This window comes from Oncorhynchus nerka, linkage group LG1 (assembly GCF_034236695.1).
Source record: "Oncorhynchus nerka isolate Pitt River linkage group LG1, Oner_Uvic_2.0, whole genome shotgun sequence".
NCBI lineage: Eukaryota > Metazoa > Chordata > Actinopteri > Salmoniformes > Salmonidae > Oncorhynchus > Oncorhynchus nerka.
The window spans coordinates 57,687,324-57,702,725 of NC_088396.1; the positions used below are offsets into that span (position 1 = coordinate 57,687,324).

General features: G+C 39.8%; 1 protein-coding gene across 1 annotated transcript in view; it reads left to right on the plus strand.

Annotated features, from left to right (window-relative positions):
- The first annotated feature begins 4,097 nt into the window (after positions 1-4,097).
- Positions 4,098-15,402, plus strand: part of marchf4b (membrane associated ring-CH-type finger 4b) — a 52,752-nt gene continuing 41,447 nt past the window's right edge. Inside the window, exon 1 of the mRNA XM_065023125.1 lies at positions 4,098-5,120. Within this exon, the coding sequence (XP_064879197.1) occupies positions 4,710-5,120 (411 nt within the window). The 5' untranslated portion in view covers positions 4,098-4,709. The remainder of the gene's footprint in view (positions 5,121-15,402) is intronic.

Genomic DNA, 15,402 nt, shown 5'->3' on the forward strand with positions numbered 1-15,402 from the left:
TAGTAATAGTAATGGTAGTGACTGGTTATAGTAGTGGTAGTGTCTGGTTATAGTTATAGTAGTGGTAGTGACTGGTTATAGTAGTGGTAGTGACTGGTTATAGTTATAGTAGTGGTAGTGACTGGTTATAGTGGTGGTAGTGACTGGTTATAGTTATAGTAGTGGTAGTGACTGGTTATAGTAGTGGTAGTGACTGGTTATAGTTATAGTAGTGGTAGTGACTGGTTATAGTAGTGGTAGTGACTGGTTATAGTTATAGTAATGGTAGTGACTGGTTATAGTTATAGTTATAGTAGTGGTAGTGTCTGGTTATAGTAATAGTAGTGGTAGTGTCTACAGTAGTAATGATAATGACTGGTTATGGTGGTGGTAGTGGTAGTGACTGGTTAAAGTAGTGGTTGTGTCTACAGTAGTAATGGTAGTGACTGGTTAAAGTAGTGGTTGTGTCTACAGTAGTAATGGTAGTGACTGGTTATAGTAGTGGTAGTGACTGGTTATAGTAGTGGTAGTTACCTGTTATAGTAGTGGTAGTGACTGGTTATAGTAGTGGTAGTGACTGGTTATAGTTATAGTAGTGGTAGTGTCTACAGTAGTAATGGTAGTGACTGGTTATAGTAGTGGTAGTGACTGGTTATAGTTATAGTAGTGGTAGTGACTGGTTATAGTAGTGGTAGTGACTGGTTATAGTTATAGTAGTGGTAGTGACTGGTTATAGTAGTGGTAGTGACTGGTTATAGTAGTGGTAGTGACTGGTTATAGTAGTGGTAGTGACTGGTTATAGTTATAGTAGTGGTAGTGACTTGTTATAGTTATAGTAGTGGTGGTGACTGGTTATAGTTATAGTAATGGTAGTGACTGGTTATAGTAGTGACTGCTTATAGTTATAGTAGTGGTAGTGACTGGTTATAGTTATAGTAATGGTAGTCACTGGTTATAGTTATAGTAATGGTAGTGGTAGTGACTGGTTATAGTTATAGTAGTGGTAGTGACTGGTTATAGTTATAGTAGTGGTAGTGGTAGTGACTGGTTATAGTTATAGTAGTGGTAGTGACTGGTTATAGTTGTGGTAGTGGTAGTGACTGGTTATAGTTATAGTAGTGGTAGTGACTGGTTATAGTTATAGTAGTGGTAGTGACTGGTTATAGTTATAGTAGTGGTAGTGACTGGTTATAGTTATAGTAATGGTAGTGACTGGTTATAGTTATAGTAGTGGTAGTGACTGGTTATAGTTATAGTAGTGGTAGTGACTGGTTATAGTTATAGTAATGGTAGTGACTGGTTATAGTTATAGTAGTGGTAGTGACTGGTTATAGTTATAGTAGTGGTAGTGACTGGTTATAGTTATAGTAATGGTAGTGACTGGTTATAGTTATAGTAGTGGTAGTGACTGGTTATAGTAGTGGTAGTGACTGGTTATAGTAGTGGTAGTGACTGGTTATAGTAGTGGTAGTGACTGGTTATAGTTATAGTAGTGGTAGTGACTTGTTATAGTTATAGTAATGGTAGTGACTGGTTATAGTAGTGACTGCTTATAGTTATAGTAGTGGTAGTGACTGGTTATAGTTATAGTAATGGTAGTCACTGGTTATAGTTATAGTAATGGTAGTGGTAGTGACTGGTTATAGTTATAGTAGTGGTAGTGACTGGTTATAGTTATAGTAGTGGTAGTGGTAGTGACTGGTTATAGTTATAGTAGTGGTAGTGACTGGTTATAGTGGTGGTAGTGACTGGTTATAGTTATAGTAGTGGTAGTGACTGGTTATAGTAGTGGTAGTGACTGGTTATAGTTATAGTAGTGGTAGTGACTGGTTATAGTAGTGGTAGTGACTGGTTATAGTTATAGTAATGGTAGTGACTGGTTATAGTTATAGTAGTGGTAGTGTCTGGTTATAGTAATAGTAGTGGTAGTGTCTACAGTAGTAATGATAATGACTGGTTATGGTGGTGGTAGTGGTAGTGACTGGTTAAAGTAGTGGTTGTGTCTACAGTAGTAATGGTAGTGACTGGTTAAAGTAGTGGTTGTGTCTACAGTAGTAATGGTAGTGACTGGTTATAGTAGTGGTAGTGACTGGTTATAGTAGTGGTAGTTACCTGTTATAGTAGTGGTAGTGACTGGTTATAGTAGTGGTAGTGACTGGTTATAGTTATAGTAGTGGTAGTGTCTACAGTAGTAATGGTAGTGACTGGTTATAGTAGTGGTAGTGACTGGTTATAGTTATAGTAGTGGTAGTGACTGGTTATAGTAGTGGTAGTGACTGGTTATAGTTATAGTAGTGGTAGTGACTGGTTATAGTAGTGGTAGTGACTGGTTATAGTAGTGGTAGTGACTGGTTATAGTTATAGTAGTGGTAGTGACTTGTTATAGTTATAGTAGTGGTGGTGACTGGTTATAGTTATAGTAATGGTAGTGACTGGTTATAGTAGTGACTGCTTATAGTTATAGTAGTGGTAGTGACTGGTTATAGTTATAGTAATGGTAGTCACTGGTTATAGTTATAGTAATGGTAGTGGTAGTGACTGGTTATAGTTATAGTAGTGGTAGTGACTGGTTATAGTTATAGTAGTGGTAGTGGTAGTGACTGGTTATAGTTATAGTAGTGGTAGTGACTGGTTATAGTTATAGTAGTGGTAGTGACTGGTTATAGTTATAGTAGTGGTAGTGACTGGTTATAGTTATAGTAGTGGTAGTGACTGGTTATAGTTATAGTAATGGTAGTGACTGGTTATAGTTATAGTAGTGGTAGTGACTGGTTATAGTTATAGTAGTGGTAGTGATTGGTTATAGTTATAGTAGTGGTAGTGATTGGTTATAGTTATAGTAGTGGTAGTGACTGGTTATAGTTATAGTAGTGGTAGTGACTGGTTATAGTTATAGTAGTGGTAGTGACTGGTTATAGTTATAGTAGTGGTAGTGACTGGTTATAGTTATAGTAGTGGTAGTGACTGGTTATAGTTATAGTAGTGGTAGTGACTGGTTATAGTTATAGTAGTGGTAGTGACTGGTTATAGTTATAGTAGTGGTAGTGACTGGTTATAGTTATAGTAGTGGTAGTGACTGGTTATAGTTATAGTAATGGTAGTGACTGGTTATAGTAGTGACTGCTTATAGTTATAGTAGTGGTAGTGACTGGTTATAGTTATAGTAATGGTAGTCACTGGTTATAGTTATAGTAATGGTAGTGGTAGTGACTGGTTATAGTTATAGTAGTGGTAGTGACTGGTTATAGTTATAGTAGTGGTAGTGACTGGTTATAGTTATAGTAGTGGTAGTGACTGGTTATAGTTATAGTAATGGTAGTGACTGGTTATAGTTATAGTAGTGGTAGTGACTGGTTATAGTTATAGTAGTGGTAGTGATTGGTTATAGTTATAGTAGTGGTAGTGATTGGTTATAGTTATAGTAGTGGTAGTGACTGGTTATAGTTATAGTAGTGGTAGTGACTGGTTATAGTTATAGTAGTGGTAGTGACTGGTTATAGTTATAGTAGTGGTAGTGACTGGTTATAGTTATAGTAGTGGTAGTGACTGGTTATAGTTATAGTAGTGGTAGTGACTGGTTATAGTTATAGTAGTGGTAGTGACTGGTTATAGTTATAGTAGTGGTAGTGACTGGTTATAGTTATAGTAGTGGTAGTGACTGGTTATAGTTATAGTAGTGGTAGTGACTGGTTATAGTTATAGTAGTGGTAGTGACTGGTTATTGGTTGAATTGGATATCCTGAACATGTGAAAGTTGGTTTTATACCTAACTTGAATGGTTGAAGTGTTACTGTTGGTGTGTTATTTTATGCTAATAATGCAATGTTATATTTTTTATAGTTGATTAAAGAAATCTAGTTGTGCTTTGCCTTCCGCACGTTTAATTTGAATATTGTAGCGTCAGTTCTGTTATTAGTCGCTGGACATACGGACCCTACATTGACAGGCATGACGATGATGTCTAGCTTCCTCCTTTTGTTATTCTGAGCAGATTGTCCTCCGGCTCTCCTTGCTGTGGTGACGTGCTGTGCTTGGGAGCTGTCCCAGGAATCATGGCACTGAAACTGCAGCGTGAGCACAAAATCAACAGCCAATGATCACACAGACAGACACCTAGAAGGAATGCATGCGCCTAACATTAGGACAGTTCGAAAAGCTGGGATGAAATATAGTTTATGGATACACACGCACCATTGTGTTCTTTGAGGATGGAAATTCGGTGGTTACGAAAACGACGGTGATGCATTGAAAACTAACGACAGCTCCCTGGAAGCTTTGAACAGCACGCCAACGACAGACAGGAGTTTCGCTTTGGATAGTTATCTATGAACAGATTCTTTGATTCACCATTTGTGATGAATGGCACATCTATGAGAAACCCATACAGATATTCTCAACCAGACTTCAACAATGAACCAATGGGATGATGCCTGTCTCTTGGACCACTCTGGAAGATACTGTGGGAGTAGATTCATCTTTGGGGATGAAATTATGAAAGCCTGTTTGAACTATTTATTGATGTTCTAGCCGAAACGACCCGAATAGCCAATGTGTTCAGATACCTGTTTGCGCCAATGGAATATGTTATTAATGGGAAAGGTGCCAAGGCAGTTTGGACTTTTTTTTAGGGGGTAACACTTCCTGTAAGTAGACATCACATTTTATTCAATGATTTGTAGAGGAGCTTTTTAGCCTTAGTGTCATCGCATGGTGCTGCTAATTCCTCAGTGATGCTGCGTGGTCCAGACATGCTGAAGAGCCGCTGCTGCGTCCTATTTGGTGACCTGAAGGTGCTGTTACTCCGGCCGGTAACGGTATTGATCCCCATGACCGGACACGTACCGGACAGCCCTTCAGACGTCAGTGGACCGGAGAACAGCACGTTAACGGCCCATCGGGGTCCGGGGGACATACGGACTGCCCCGCCACCGGGGGGTGCCAGCGGGCCGGAGAGAGACAGACTGGCGGGGGGCTCAGGCTGGGTTGATGCGGCAGAGCCATCGGGGGTATTACACTACAGCAGCTCCTGTGATAGCTGGGCTAAGGACAAGCTGGATCAGAGGTTCTCCTTGTGCAGTTATAGTGAGAGTGGCAGCCTCAGGACACCTGTCTGCAGGATCTGCTTCCAGGGACCTGAAACGGTGATATTGGATAGACCCTTAACACAACACTGGCTTTGTTTGCTGTTATGATCTGAGTCCTCAGGTGGCATCACCCAAGAGCCACGGTAGGGTTGGTGTCAGAATCGTCAGCTGTCATGTGGCTGAGGAGCTTTTCATCTCAGTAAAGGCTACTTATTCTAGAAGGTGTGACATTTTGTCTGAATTAATGGCCCTTAGACGTTCCTTTGACACCGCTCCAGTACCCTCAGAATGGCTCTCCTGCAACGCGCCTCCATCTGTAAGCCTGGAGAGAGCCCAAATAAGTGGGTGGTCTGTGGTCTCTGGGTAAACAGGGGTCACCATATCAGTGATCGCTGGGCAGATAAACCCTCTGTCCCTCTGGTTGATTAATTAGAGACAAACAGAACTACCAAAACAGATTATAGACTGACATTGAGTGTGAACATAAAACATAGAAACAATTATACATGCAGGAAGTCGGGAACTGTACCTAGGACTATATTCTCCCATCTTTAGTCATGCTATTGTTTGTCTTGGAGACGATATTGATGAATATGTCTCACTACACTATTCAGGAGGAACATGAGAGACAATAATTTAAGGTTGAGAGAAATCATCCAACTCATCATGTAATGCAAACTGGAACCCTTGTTTTTCACATCTTTCAACAAGTTCCAACTTCCATTCTTCACTTTAGTTATCAGGCCGTCCTCTCACCCAGTTGTTCTGTTCTTAGCTGGAGTGCTGACTAGTTATCAGGCCGTCCTCTCACCCAGTTGTTCTGTTCTTAGCTGGAGTGCTGACTAGTTATCAGGCCGTCCTCTCACCCAGTTGTTCTGTTCTTAGCTGGAGTGCTGACTAGTTATCAGCTGGGTTTGCATCCTAATGGCACCCTAATACCTTTATAGTGGACTACTTTTGACCAGGGCCGATAGGGAATAGGGTGCTGTTTGGGACCCTTAGTGTAAAGAATGAGAGTACCCAGTAGTTGAGAGGAGATGTGACATGAAGTGACCCTCTGAAATCCCTGGAGTTTAATAATAAATAACATGTTAAATTCACCCCCCGACACTAGAAACCTTTTACACTGTTAAAGCTTTGAAGTTTTTTTTTTTCAGACAGGAAATTGATATTCAACACAAGCCAGAGAGGAAGCACGCATAGAGAGGAGGGATTCTTCAAGGCCACACTTCACTTCAAGGCCAGTGATTCACACGGAGCTTGTTTTATTCAGTAGTGTCCTCTCAGCTTGTATCCTAAATGGCAGCCTATTCCCTGTATAGTGCACTACTTTAGACCAGAGCCCTATAGAACTCTATTCCCTGTACAGTGCACTACTTTTCTCCAGTGTCAAAAGTACAGTGTCTCTGTATTTCCTCTGTATTTCCTCTCTACTCTGCATTTCCTTTCTGCTCTGTATTTCCTCTCTACTCTGTATTTCCTCTGTATTTCCTCTCTACTCTGTATTTCCTCTCTGCTCTGTATTTCCTCTCTGCTCTGTATTTCCTCTGTATTTCCTCTGTATTTCCTCTCTGCTCTGTATTTCCTCTGTATTTCCTCTGTATTTCCTCTGCTCTGTATTTCCTCTCTACTCTGTATTTCCTCTCTGCTCTGTATTTCCTCTGTATTTCCTCTGTATTTCCTCTCTACTCTGTATTTCCTCTGTATTTCCTCTCTACTCTGTATTTCCTCTCTACTCTGTATTTCCTCTGTATTTCCTCTCTACTCTGTATTTCCTCTGTATTTCCTCTGTATTTCCTCTCTACTCTGTATTTCCTCTGTATTTCCTTTCTGTTCTGTATTTACTCTCTACACTGTATTTCTTCTCTACTGTGTATTTCCTCTCTGCTCTGTATTTCCTCTCTGCTCTGTATTTCCTCTCTGCTCTGTATTTCCTCTGTATTTCCTCTCTGCTCTGTATTTCCTCTGTATTTCCTCTCTACTCTGTATTTCCTCTGTATTTCCTCTACTCTGTATTTTCCTCTCTACTCTGTATTTCTCTGTATTTCTCTCTCTATTTCCTCTGTATTTCCTCTCTCTCTGCTCTGTATTTCCTCTTCTCATTTCCTCTCTGCTCTGTATTTCCACTGTATTTCCTCTCTACTCTGTATTTCCTCTGTATTTCCTCTCTACTCTGTATTTCCTCTCTACTCTGTATTTACTCTCTTCTCTGTATTTTTCCACTGTATTTCCTCTCTACTCTGTATTTCCTCTGTATTTCTCTCTACTCTGTATTTCCTCTCTACTCTGTATTTCCTCTCTACTCTGTATTTCCTCTTATTTCCTCTCTGCTCTGTATTTCTGTATTTCCTCTGTATTTCCTCTCTACTCTGTATTTCCTCTGTATTTTCCTCTCTACTCTGTATTTCCTCTCTGCTCTGTATTTCCTCTGTATTTCCTACTCTGTATTTCCTCTCTGCTCTGTATTTCCTCTCTATCTTCTGTATTTCCTCTCTGCTCTGTATTTCCTCCTCTGTATTTCCTCTGTATTTCCTCTCTGCTCTGTATTTCCTCTGTATTTCCTCTCTGCTCTGTATTTCCTCTGCTCTGTATTTCCTCTCTCCTCTGTATTTCCTGCTCTGTATTTCCTCTGTATTTCTCTCTGCTCTGTATTTCTCTCTCTCTGTATTTCCTCTCTGCTCTGTATTTCTCTCTCTGTATTTCCTCTATTTCCTCTGTATTTTTCCTCTCTCTGTATTTCTCTCTCTGCTCTGTATTTCCTCCTCTGTATTTCCTCTGTATTTCTGTATTTCCTCTGTATTTCCTACTCTGTATTTCCTCTGTATTTCCTCTGTATTTCTCTCTGTATTTCCTCTGTATTTCTCTCTCTGCTCTGTGCTCTGTATTTTTTCTGCTCTGTATTTCCTCTCTCTGTATTTCCTCTGTATTTCCTCTGTATTTCTCTCTCTGTATTTTCCTCTGTATTTCCTCTGTATTTCCTCTCTGCTCTGTATTTCCTTTCTGCTCTGTATTTCTCTCTCTATTTCCTCTGTATTTCCTCTGTATTTCCTCTCTGTACTGCTCTGTATTTCCCTTCTCTATTTCCTCTGTATTTCCTCTCTCTCTATTTCCTCTCTGTATTTCCTCTGTATTTCCTCTCTCTCTGTATTTCCTCTGTATTTCCTCCTCTCTGTACTCTGTATTTACTCTCTGCTCTGTATTTCTTCTCTACTATTTCCTCTCTGCTCTGTATTTCCTCTCTGCTCTGTATTTCCTGTTCTGTATTTCCCTCTATCTGTGTTTTTCCTCTCTACTCTGTATTTCCTCTCACTCTTCTGTATTTCCTCTGTATTTCCTCTCTACTCTGTATTTCCTCTCTACTCTGTATTTCCTCTCTACTCTGTATTTCCTCTGTATTTCCTCTCTGCTCTGTATTTCCTCTGTCTCTGTATTTCCTCTCTGCTCTGTATTTCCTCTGTATTTCCTCTCTACTCTGTATTTCCTCTCTACTCTGTATTTCCTCTCTACTCTGTATTTCCTCTCTACTCTGTATTTCCTCTCTGCTATGTATTTCCTCTGTATTTCCTCTCTGCTCTGTATTTCCTCTGTATGACTTAAATGTAAATGTAAATGTATTTCCTCTCTACTCTGTATTTCCTCTCTACTCTGTATTTCCTCTGTATTTCCTTTCTGCTCTGTATTTCCTCACTACTCTGTATTTCCTCTGTATTTCCTTTCTGCACTGTATTTCCTCTCTACTCTGTATTTCCTCTGTATTTCCTTTCTGCTCTGTATTTCCTCTGCTCTGTATTTCCTCTCTGCTCTGTATTTCATTTCTGCTCTGTATTTCCTCTGCTCTGTATTTCCTCTGTATTTCCTCTGTATTTCCTCTCTACTCTGTATTTCCTCTGTATTTCCTCTCTGCTCTGTATTTCCTCTGTATTTCCTCTGTATTTCCTCTCTGCTCTGTATTTCCTTTCTGCTCTGTATTTCCTCTGCTCTGTATTTCCTCTGTATTTCCTCTGTATTTCCTCTGTATTTCCTCTCTGCTCTGTATTTCCTCTGTATTTCCTCTGTATTTCCTCTCTGCTCTGTATTTCCTCTCTGCTCTGTATTTCCTCTCTGCTCTGTATTTCCTTTCTGCTCTGTATTTCCTCTGCTCTGTATTTCCTCTGTATTTCCTCTGCTCTGTATTTCCTCTGTATTTCCTCTGTATTTCCTCTCTGCTCTGTATTTCCTTTCTGCTCTGTATTTCCTCTGCTCTGTATTTCCTCTGTATTTCCTCTGTATTTCCTCTCTGCTCTGTATTTCCTTTCTGTTCTGTATTTCCTCTCTGCTCTGTATTTCATTTCTGCTCTGTATTTCCTCTGCTCTGTATTTCCTCTGTATTTCCTCTGTATTTCCTCTCTACTCTGTATTTCCTCTGTATTTCCTCTGTACTCTGTATTTCCTCTGTATTTCCTTTCTGTTCTGTATTTACTCTCTACACTGTATTTCTTCTCTACTGTGTATTTCCTCTCTGCTCTGTATTTCCTTTCTGCTCTGTATTTCCTCTGTATTTCCTCTCTGCACTGTATTTCCTCTGTATTTCCTCTCTACTCTGTATTTCCTCTCTACTCTGTATTTCCTCTCTACTCTGTATTTACTCTCTGCTCTGTATTTCCTCTGTATTTCCTCTCTACTCTGTATTTCCTCTCTGCCTTGTATTTCCTCTCTACTCTGTATTTCCTCTCTACTCTGTATTTCCTCTGTATTTCCTCTCTACTCTGTATTTCCTCTGTATTTCCTCTCTGCTCTGTATTTCCTCTGTCTCTGTATTTCCTCTCTGCTCTGTATTTCCTCTGTATTTCCTCTCTGCTCTGTATTTCCTCTGTATTTCCTCTGTATTTCCTCTCTGCTCTGTATTTCCTCTGTATTGCCTCTGTATTTCCTCTCTGCTCTGTATTTCCTCTGTATTTCCTCTCTACTCTGGATTTCCTCTCTACTCTGGATTTCCTCTCTGCTCTGTATTTCCTCTCTGCTCTGTATTTCCTCTGTATTTCCTCTGTATTTCCTCTGTATTTCCTCTCTGCTCTGTATTTCCTCTGTATTTCCTCTATGCTCTGTATTTCCTTTCTGCTCTGTATTTCCTCTGTATTTCCTCTGCTCTGTATTTCCTCTGTATTTCCTCTGTATTTCCTCTGCTCTGTATTTCCTCTGTATTTCCTCTCTGCTCTGTATTTCCTTTCTGCTCTGTATTTCCTCTCTACTCTGTATTTCCTCTGTATTTCCTTTCTGCACTGTATTTCCTCTCTACTCTGTATTTCCTCTGTATTTCCTCTCTGCTCTGTATTTCCTCTCTGCTCTGTATTTCCTTTCTCTTCTGTATTTCCTCTCTGCTCTGTATTTCCTTTCTGCTCTGTATTTCCTCTGCTCTGCATTTCCTCTGTATTTCCTCTGTATTTCCTCTCTGCTCTGTATTTCCTTTCTGCTCTGTATTTCCTCTGCTCTGTATTTCCTCTGTATTTCCTCTGTATTTCCTCTCTGCTCTGTATTTACTCTCTACACTGTATTTCTTCTCTACTGTGTATTTCCTCTCTACTCTGTATTTCCTCTCTACTCTGTTCCTTTCTCTTCTCTGTATTTTTCCTCTGTATTTCCTCTCCTGTATTTCTCTGCTCTGTATTTCCTCTCTGCCTCTGTATTTCCTCTCTACTCTGTATTTCCTCTCTACTCTGTATTTCCTCTGTATTTCCTCTCTACTCTGTATTTCCTCTGTATTTCCTCTCTGCTCTGTATTTCCTCTGTCTCTGTATTTCCTCTCTGCTCTGTATTTCCTCTGTATTTCCTCTCTGCTCTGTATTTCCTCTGTATTTCCTCTGTATTTCCTCTCTGCTCTGTATTTCCTCTGTATTTCCTCTCTACTCTGTATTTCCTCTCTGCTCTGTATTTCCTCTGTCTTTTCCTCTCTACTCTGTATTTCCTCTCTACTCTGTATTTCCTCTCAGTTTGCTCTGTATTTCCTCTCTGCTCTGTATTTCCTCTGTATTTCCTCTGTATTTCCTCTGTATTTCCTCTCTGCTCTGTATTTCCTCTGTATTTCCTCTCTGCTCTGTATTTCTTTCTGCTCTGTATTTCCTTTCTGCTCTGTATTTCCTCTGCTCTGTATTTCCTCTGTATTTCCTTCTCTGTATTTCCTCTGCTCTGTATTTCCTCTGTATTTCCTCTCTGCTCTGTATTTCCTTTCTGCTCTGTATTTCCTCTCTACTCTGTATTTTCCTCTGTATTTCCTTTCTGCTCTGTATTTCCTTCTATTTCCTCTGTATTTCCTCTGTATTTCCTCTCTGCTCTGTATTTCCTTTCTGCTCTGTATTTCCTTCTCTGCTCTGTATTTCCTCTCTGCTCTGTATTTCCTTTCTGCTCTGTATTTCCTCTCTGTATTTCCTCTGTATTTTCCTTTCCTCTGTATTTCCTCTCTGCTCTGTATTTCCTTTCTGCTCTGTATTTCCTCTGCTCTGTATTTCCTCTGTATTTCCTCTGTATTTCCTCTCTGCTCTGTATTTACTCTCTACACTGTATTTCTTCTCTACTGTGTATTTCCTCTCTACTCTGTATTTCCTCTGTATTTCCTTTCTGTTCTGTATTTACTCTCTACACTGTATTTCTTCTCTACTGTGTATTTCCTCTCTGCTCTGTATTTCCTCTGTATTTCCTCTGTATTTCCTCTCTACTCTGTATTTCCTCTCTGCTCTGTATTTCCTCTCTGCTCTATATTTCCTCTCTGCTCTGTATTTCCTCTGTATTTCCTCTGTATTTCCTCTGTATTTCCTCTCTGCTCTGTATTTCCTTTCTGCTCTGTATTTCCTCTCTACTCTGTATTTCCTCTGTATTTCCTTTCTGCACTGTATTTCCTCTCTACTCTGTATTTCCTCTGTATTTCCTCTCTGCTCTGTATTTCCTCTCTGCTCTGTATTTCCTTTCTGTTCTGTATTTCCTCTCTGCTCTGTATTTCCTCTGCTCTGTATTTCCTCTGCTCTGTATTTCCTCTCTGCTCTGTATTTCCTCTGCTCTGTATTTCCTCTGTATTTCCTCTCTGCTCTGTATTTCCTTTCTGCTCTGTATTTCCTCTGCTCTGTATTTCCTCTTTATTTCCTCTGTATTTCCTCTCTGCTCTGTATTTACTCTCTACACTGTATTTCTTCTCTACTGTGTATTTCCTCTCTACTCTGTATTTCCTCTGTATTTCCTTTCTGTTCTGTATTTACTCTCTACACTGTATTTACACTGTATTTCTTCTCTACTGTGTATTTCCTCTCTACTCTGTATTTCCTCTGTATTTCCTCTCTACTCTGTATTTCCTCTCTGCTCTGTATTTCCTCTGTATTTCCTCTGTATTTCCTCTCTACTCTGTATTTCCTCTGTATTTCCTCTCTGCTCTGTATTTCCTCTGTCTCTGTATTTCCTCTCTGCTCTGTATTTCCTCTGTATTTATTTCCTCTGTATTTTCTCTCTACTCTGTATTTCCTCTCTACTCTGTATTTTCCTGCTCTGTATTTCCTCTCTGCTCTGTATTTCCTCTGTATTTCCTCTGTATTTCCTCTGTATTTCCTATCTGCTCTGTATTTCCTCTGTATTTCCTCTGTATTTCCTCTCTACTCTGTATTTCCTCTGTATTTCCTCTCTGCTCTGTATTTCCTTTCTGCTCTGTATTTCCTCTGTATTTCCTCTGCTCTGTATTTCCTCTGTATTTCCTCTCTGCTCTGTATTTCCTTTCTGCTCTGTATTTCCTCTCTACTCTGTATTTCCTCTGTATTTCCTTTCTGCACTGTATTTCCTCTCTACTCTGTATTTCCTCTGTATTTCCTCTCTGCTCTGTATTTCCTCTCTGCTCTGTATTTCCTTTCTGTTCTGTATTTCCTCTCTGCTCTGTATTTCCTTTCTGCTCTGTATTTCCTCTGTATTTACTCTGTATTTCCTCTCTGCTCTGTATTTCCTTTCTGCTCTGGATTTCCTCTCTGCTCTGTATTTCCTCTCTGCTCTGTATTTCCTTTCTGTTCTGTATTTCCTCTCTGCTCTGTATTTCCTTTCTGCTCTGTATTTCCTCTGTATTTACTCTGTATTTCCTCTCTGCTCTGTATTTCCTCTCTGCTCTGTATTTCCTCTGTATTTCCTCTGTATTTCCTCTCTGCTCTGTATTTACTCTCTACACTGTATTTCTTCTCTACTGTGTATTTCCTCTCTACTCTCTATTTCCTCTGTATTTCCTTTCTGTTCTGTATTTACTCTCTACACTGTATTTCTTCTCTACTGTGTATTTCCTCTCTGCTCTGTATTTCCTCTGTATTTCCTCTGTATTTCCTCTCTACTCTGTATTTCCTCTCTGCTCTGCATTTCCTCTCTGCTCTGTATTTCCTCTCTGCTCTGTATTTCCTCTGTATTTCCTCTGTATTTCCTCTCTACTCTGTATTTCCTCTCTACTCTGTATTTCCTCTCTGCTCTGTATTTCCTCTCTGCTCTGTATTTCCTCTCTGCTCTGTATTTCCTCTGTATTTCCTCTGTATTTCCTCTGTATTTCCTATCTGCTCTGTATTTCCTCTGTATTTCCTCTGTATTTCCTCTCTACTCTGTATTTCCTCTGTATTTCCTCTCTGCTCTGTATTTCCTTTCTGCTCTGTATTTCCTCTGTATTTCCTCTGCTCTGTATTTCCTCTGTATTTCCTCTCTGCTCTGTATTTCCTTTCTGCTCTGTATTTCCTCTCTACTCTGTATTTCCTCTGTATTTCCTTTCTGCACTGTATTTCCTCTCTACTCTGTATTTCCTCTGTATTTCCTCTCTGCTCTGTATTTCCTTTCTGCTCTGTATTTCCTCTGTATTTACTCTGTATTTCCTCTCTGCTCTGTATTTCCTTTCTGCTCTGGATTTCCTCTCTGCTCTGTATTTCCTCTCTGCTCTGTATTTCCTTTCTGTTCTGTATTTCCTCTCTGCTCTGTATTTCCTTTCTGCTCTGTATTTCCTCTGTATTTACTCTGTATTTCCTCTCTGCTCTGTATTTCCTCTCTGCTCTGTATTTCCTCTGTATTTCCTCTGTATTTCCTCTCTGCTCTGTATTTCTCTCTCTGTATTTCTTCTCTCTGTATTTCCTCTCTGCTCTGTGTTTTCCTCTGTGTTTCTCTCTGTATTTCCTCTCTATGTTTCCTCTGTGTTTCCTCTGTATTTCCTCTCTGCTCTGCATTTCCTCTCTGCTCTGTATTTCCTCTCTGCTCTGTATTTCCTCTGTATTTCCTCTGTATTTCCTCTCTGCTCTGTATTTCTTTCCTGCTCTGTATTTCCTCTCTACTCTGTATTTCCTCTGTATTTCCTTTCTGCACTGTATTTCCTCTCTACTCTGTATTTCCTCTGTGTTTCCTCTCTGCTCTGTGTTTTTTCTGCTCTGTATTTCCTCTGCTCTGTATTTCCTCTGTATTTCCTCTGTATTTTCTCTGTATTTCCTCTGTATTTCCTTTCTGCTCTGTATTTCCTCTCTGTATTTCCTCTGTATTTCCTCTGTATTTCCTCTGCTCTGTATTTCCTCTGTATTTCCTCTGTATTTCCTTTCTGCTCTGTATTTTCTGTATTTCCTCTCTGCTCTGTATTTCCTCTCTGCTCTCTATTCCTCTGTATTTCCTCTGTATTTCCTCTCTGCTCTGTATTTACTCTCTACACTGTATTTCTTCTCTCTGTGTATTTCCTCTATTTCCTCTGTATTTCCTCTGTATTTCCTTTCTGTTCTGTATTTACTCTCTACACTGTATTTCTTCTCTACTGTGTATTTCCTCTCTCTCTGTATTTCTCTGTATTTCCTCTCTGCTCTGTATTTCCTCTCTGCTCTGTATTTCCTTTCCTCTGTATTTTTCCTCTGTATTTCCTCTCCTCTGTTTTTCTCTGCTCTGTGTTTCCTCTCTGCTCTGTATTTCCTTTCTCTTCTGTATTTCCTCCTGTATTTACTCTCTACTCTGTATTTCCTTTCTGCTCTGTATTTCCTCTGCTCTGCATTTCCTCTGTATTTCCTCTGTTTCCTCTCTGCTCTATTTATTTCCTTTCTGCTCTGTATTTTCCTCTGTATTTCCTCTGTATTTCCTCTGTATTTCTCTCTCTGTATTTCCTCTCTGCTCTGTGTATTTCCTCTCTCTGTATTTCCTGTATTTCTCTACTGTGTATTTCCTCTCTACTCTGTATTTCCTCTGTATTTCCTCTGTATTTTCTGTATTTCCTCTCTGCTCTGTATTTCCTCTGTTCTGTATTTCCTCTCTGCTCTGTGTTTCCTCTGCTCTGTATTTCCTCTCTGCTCTGTATTTCCTCTGCTCTGTATTTCCTCTGTATTTCCTCTCTGCTCTGTGTTTT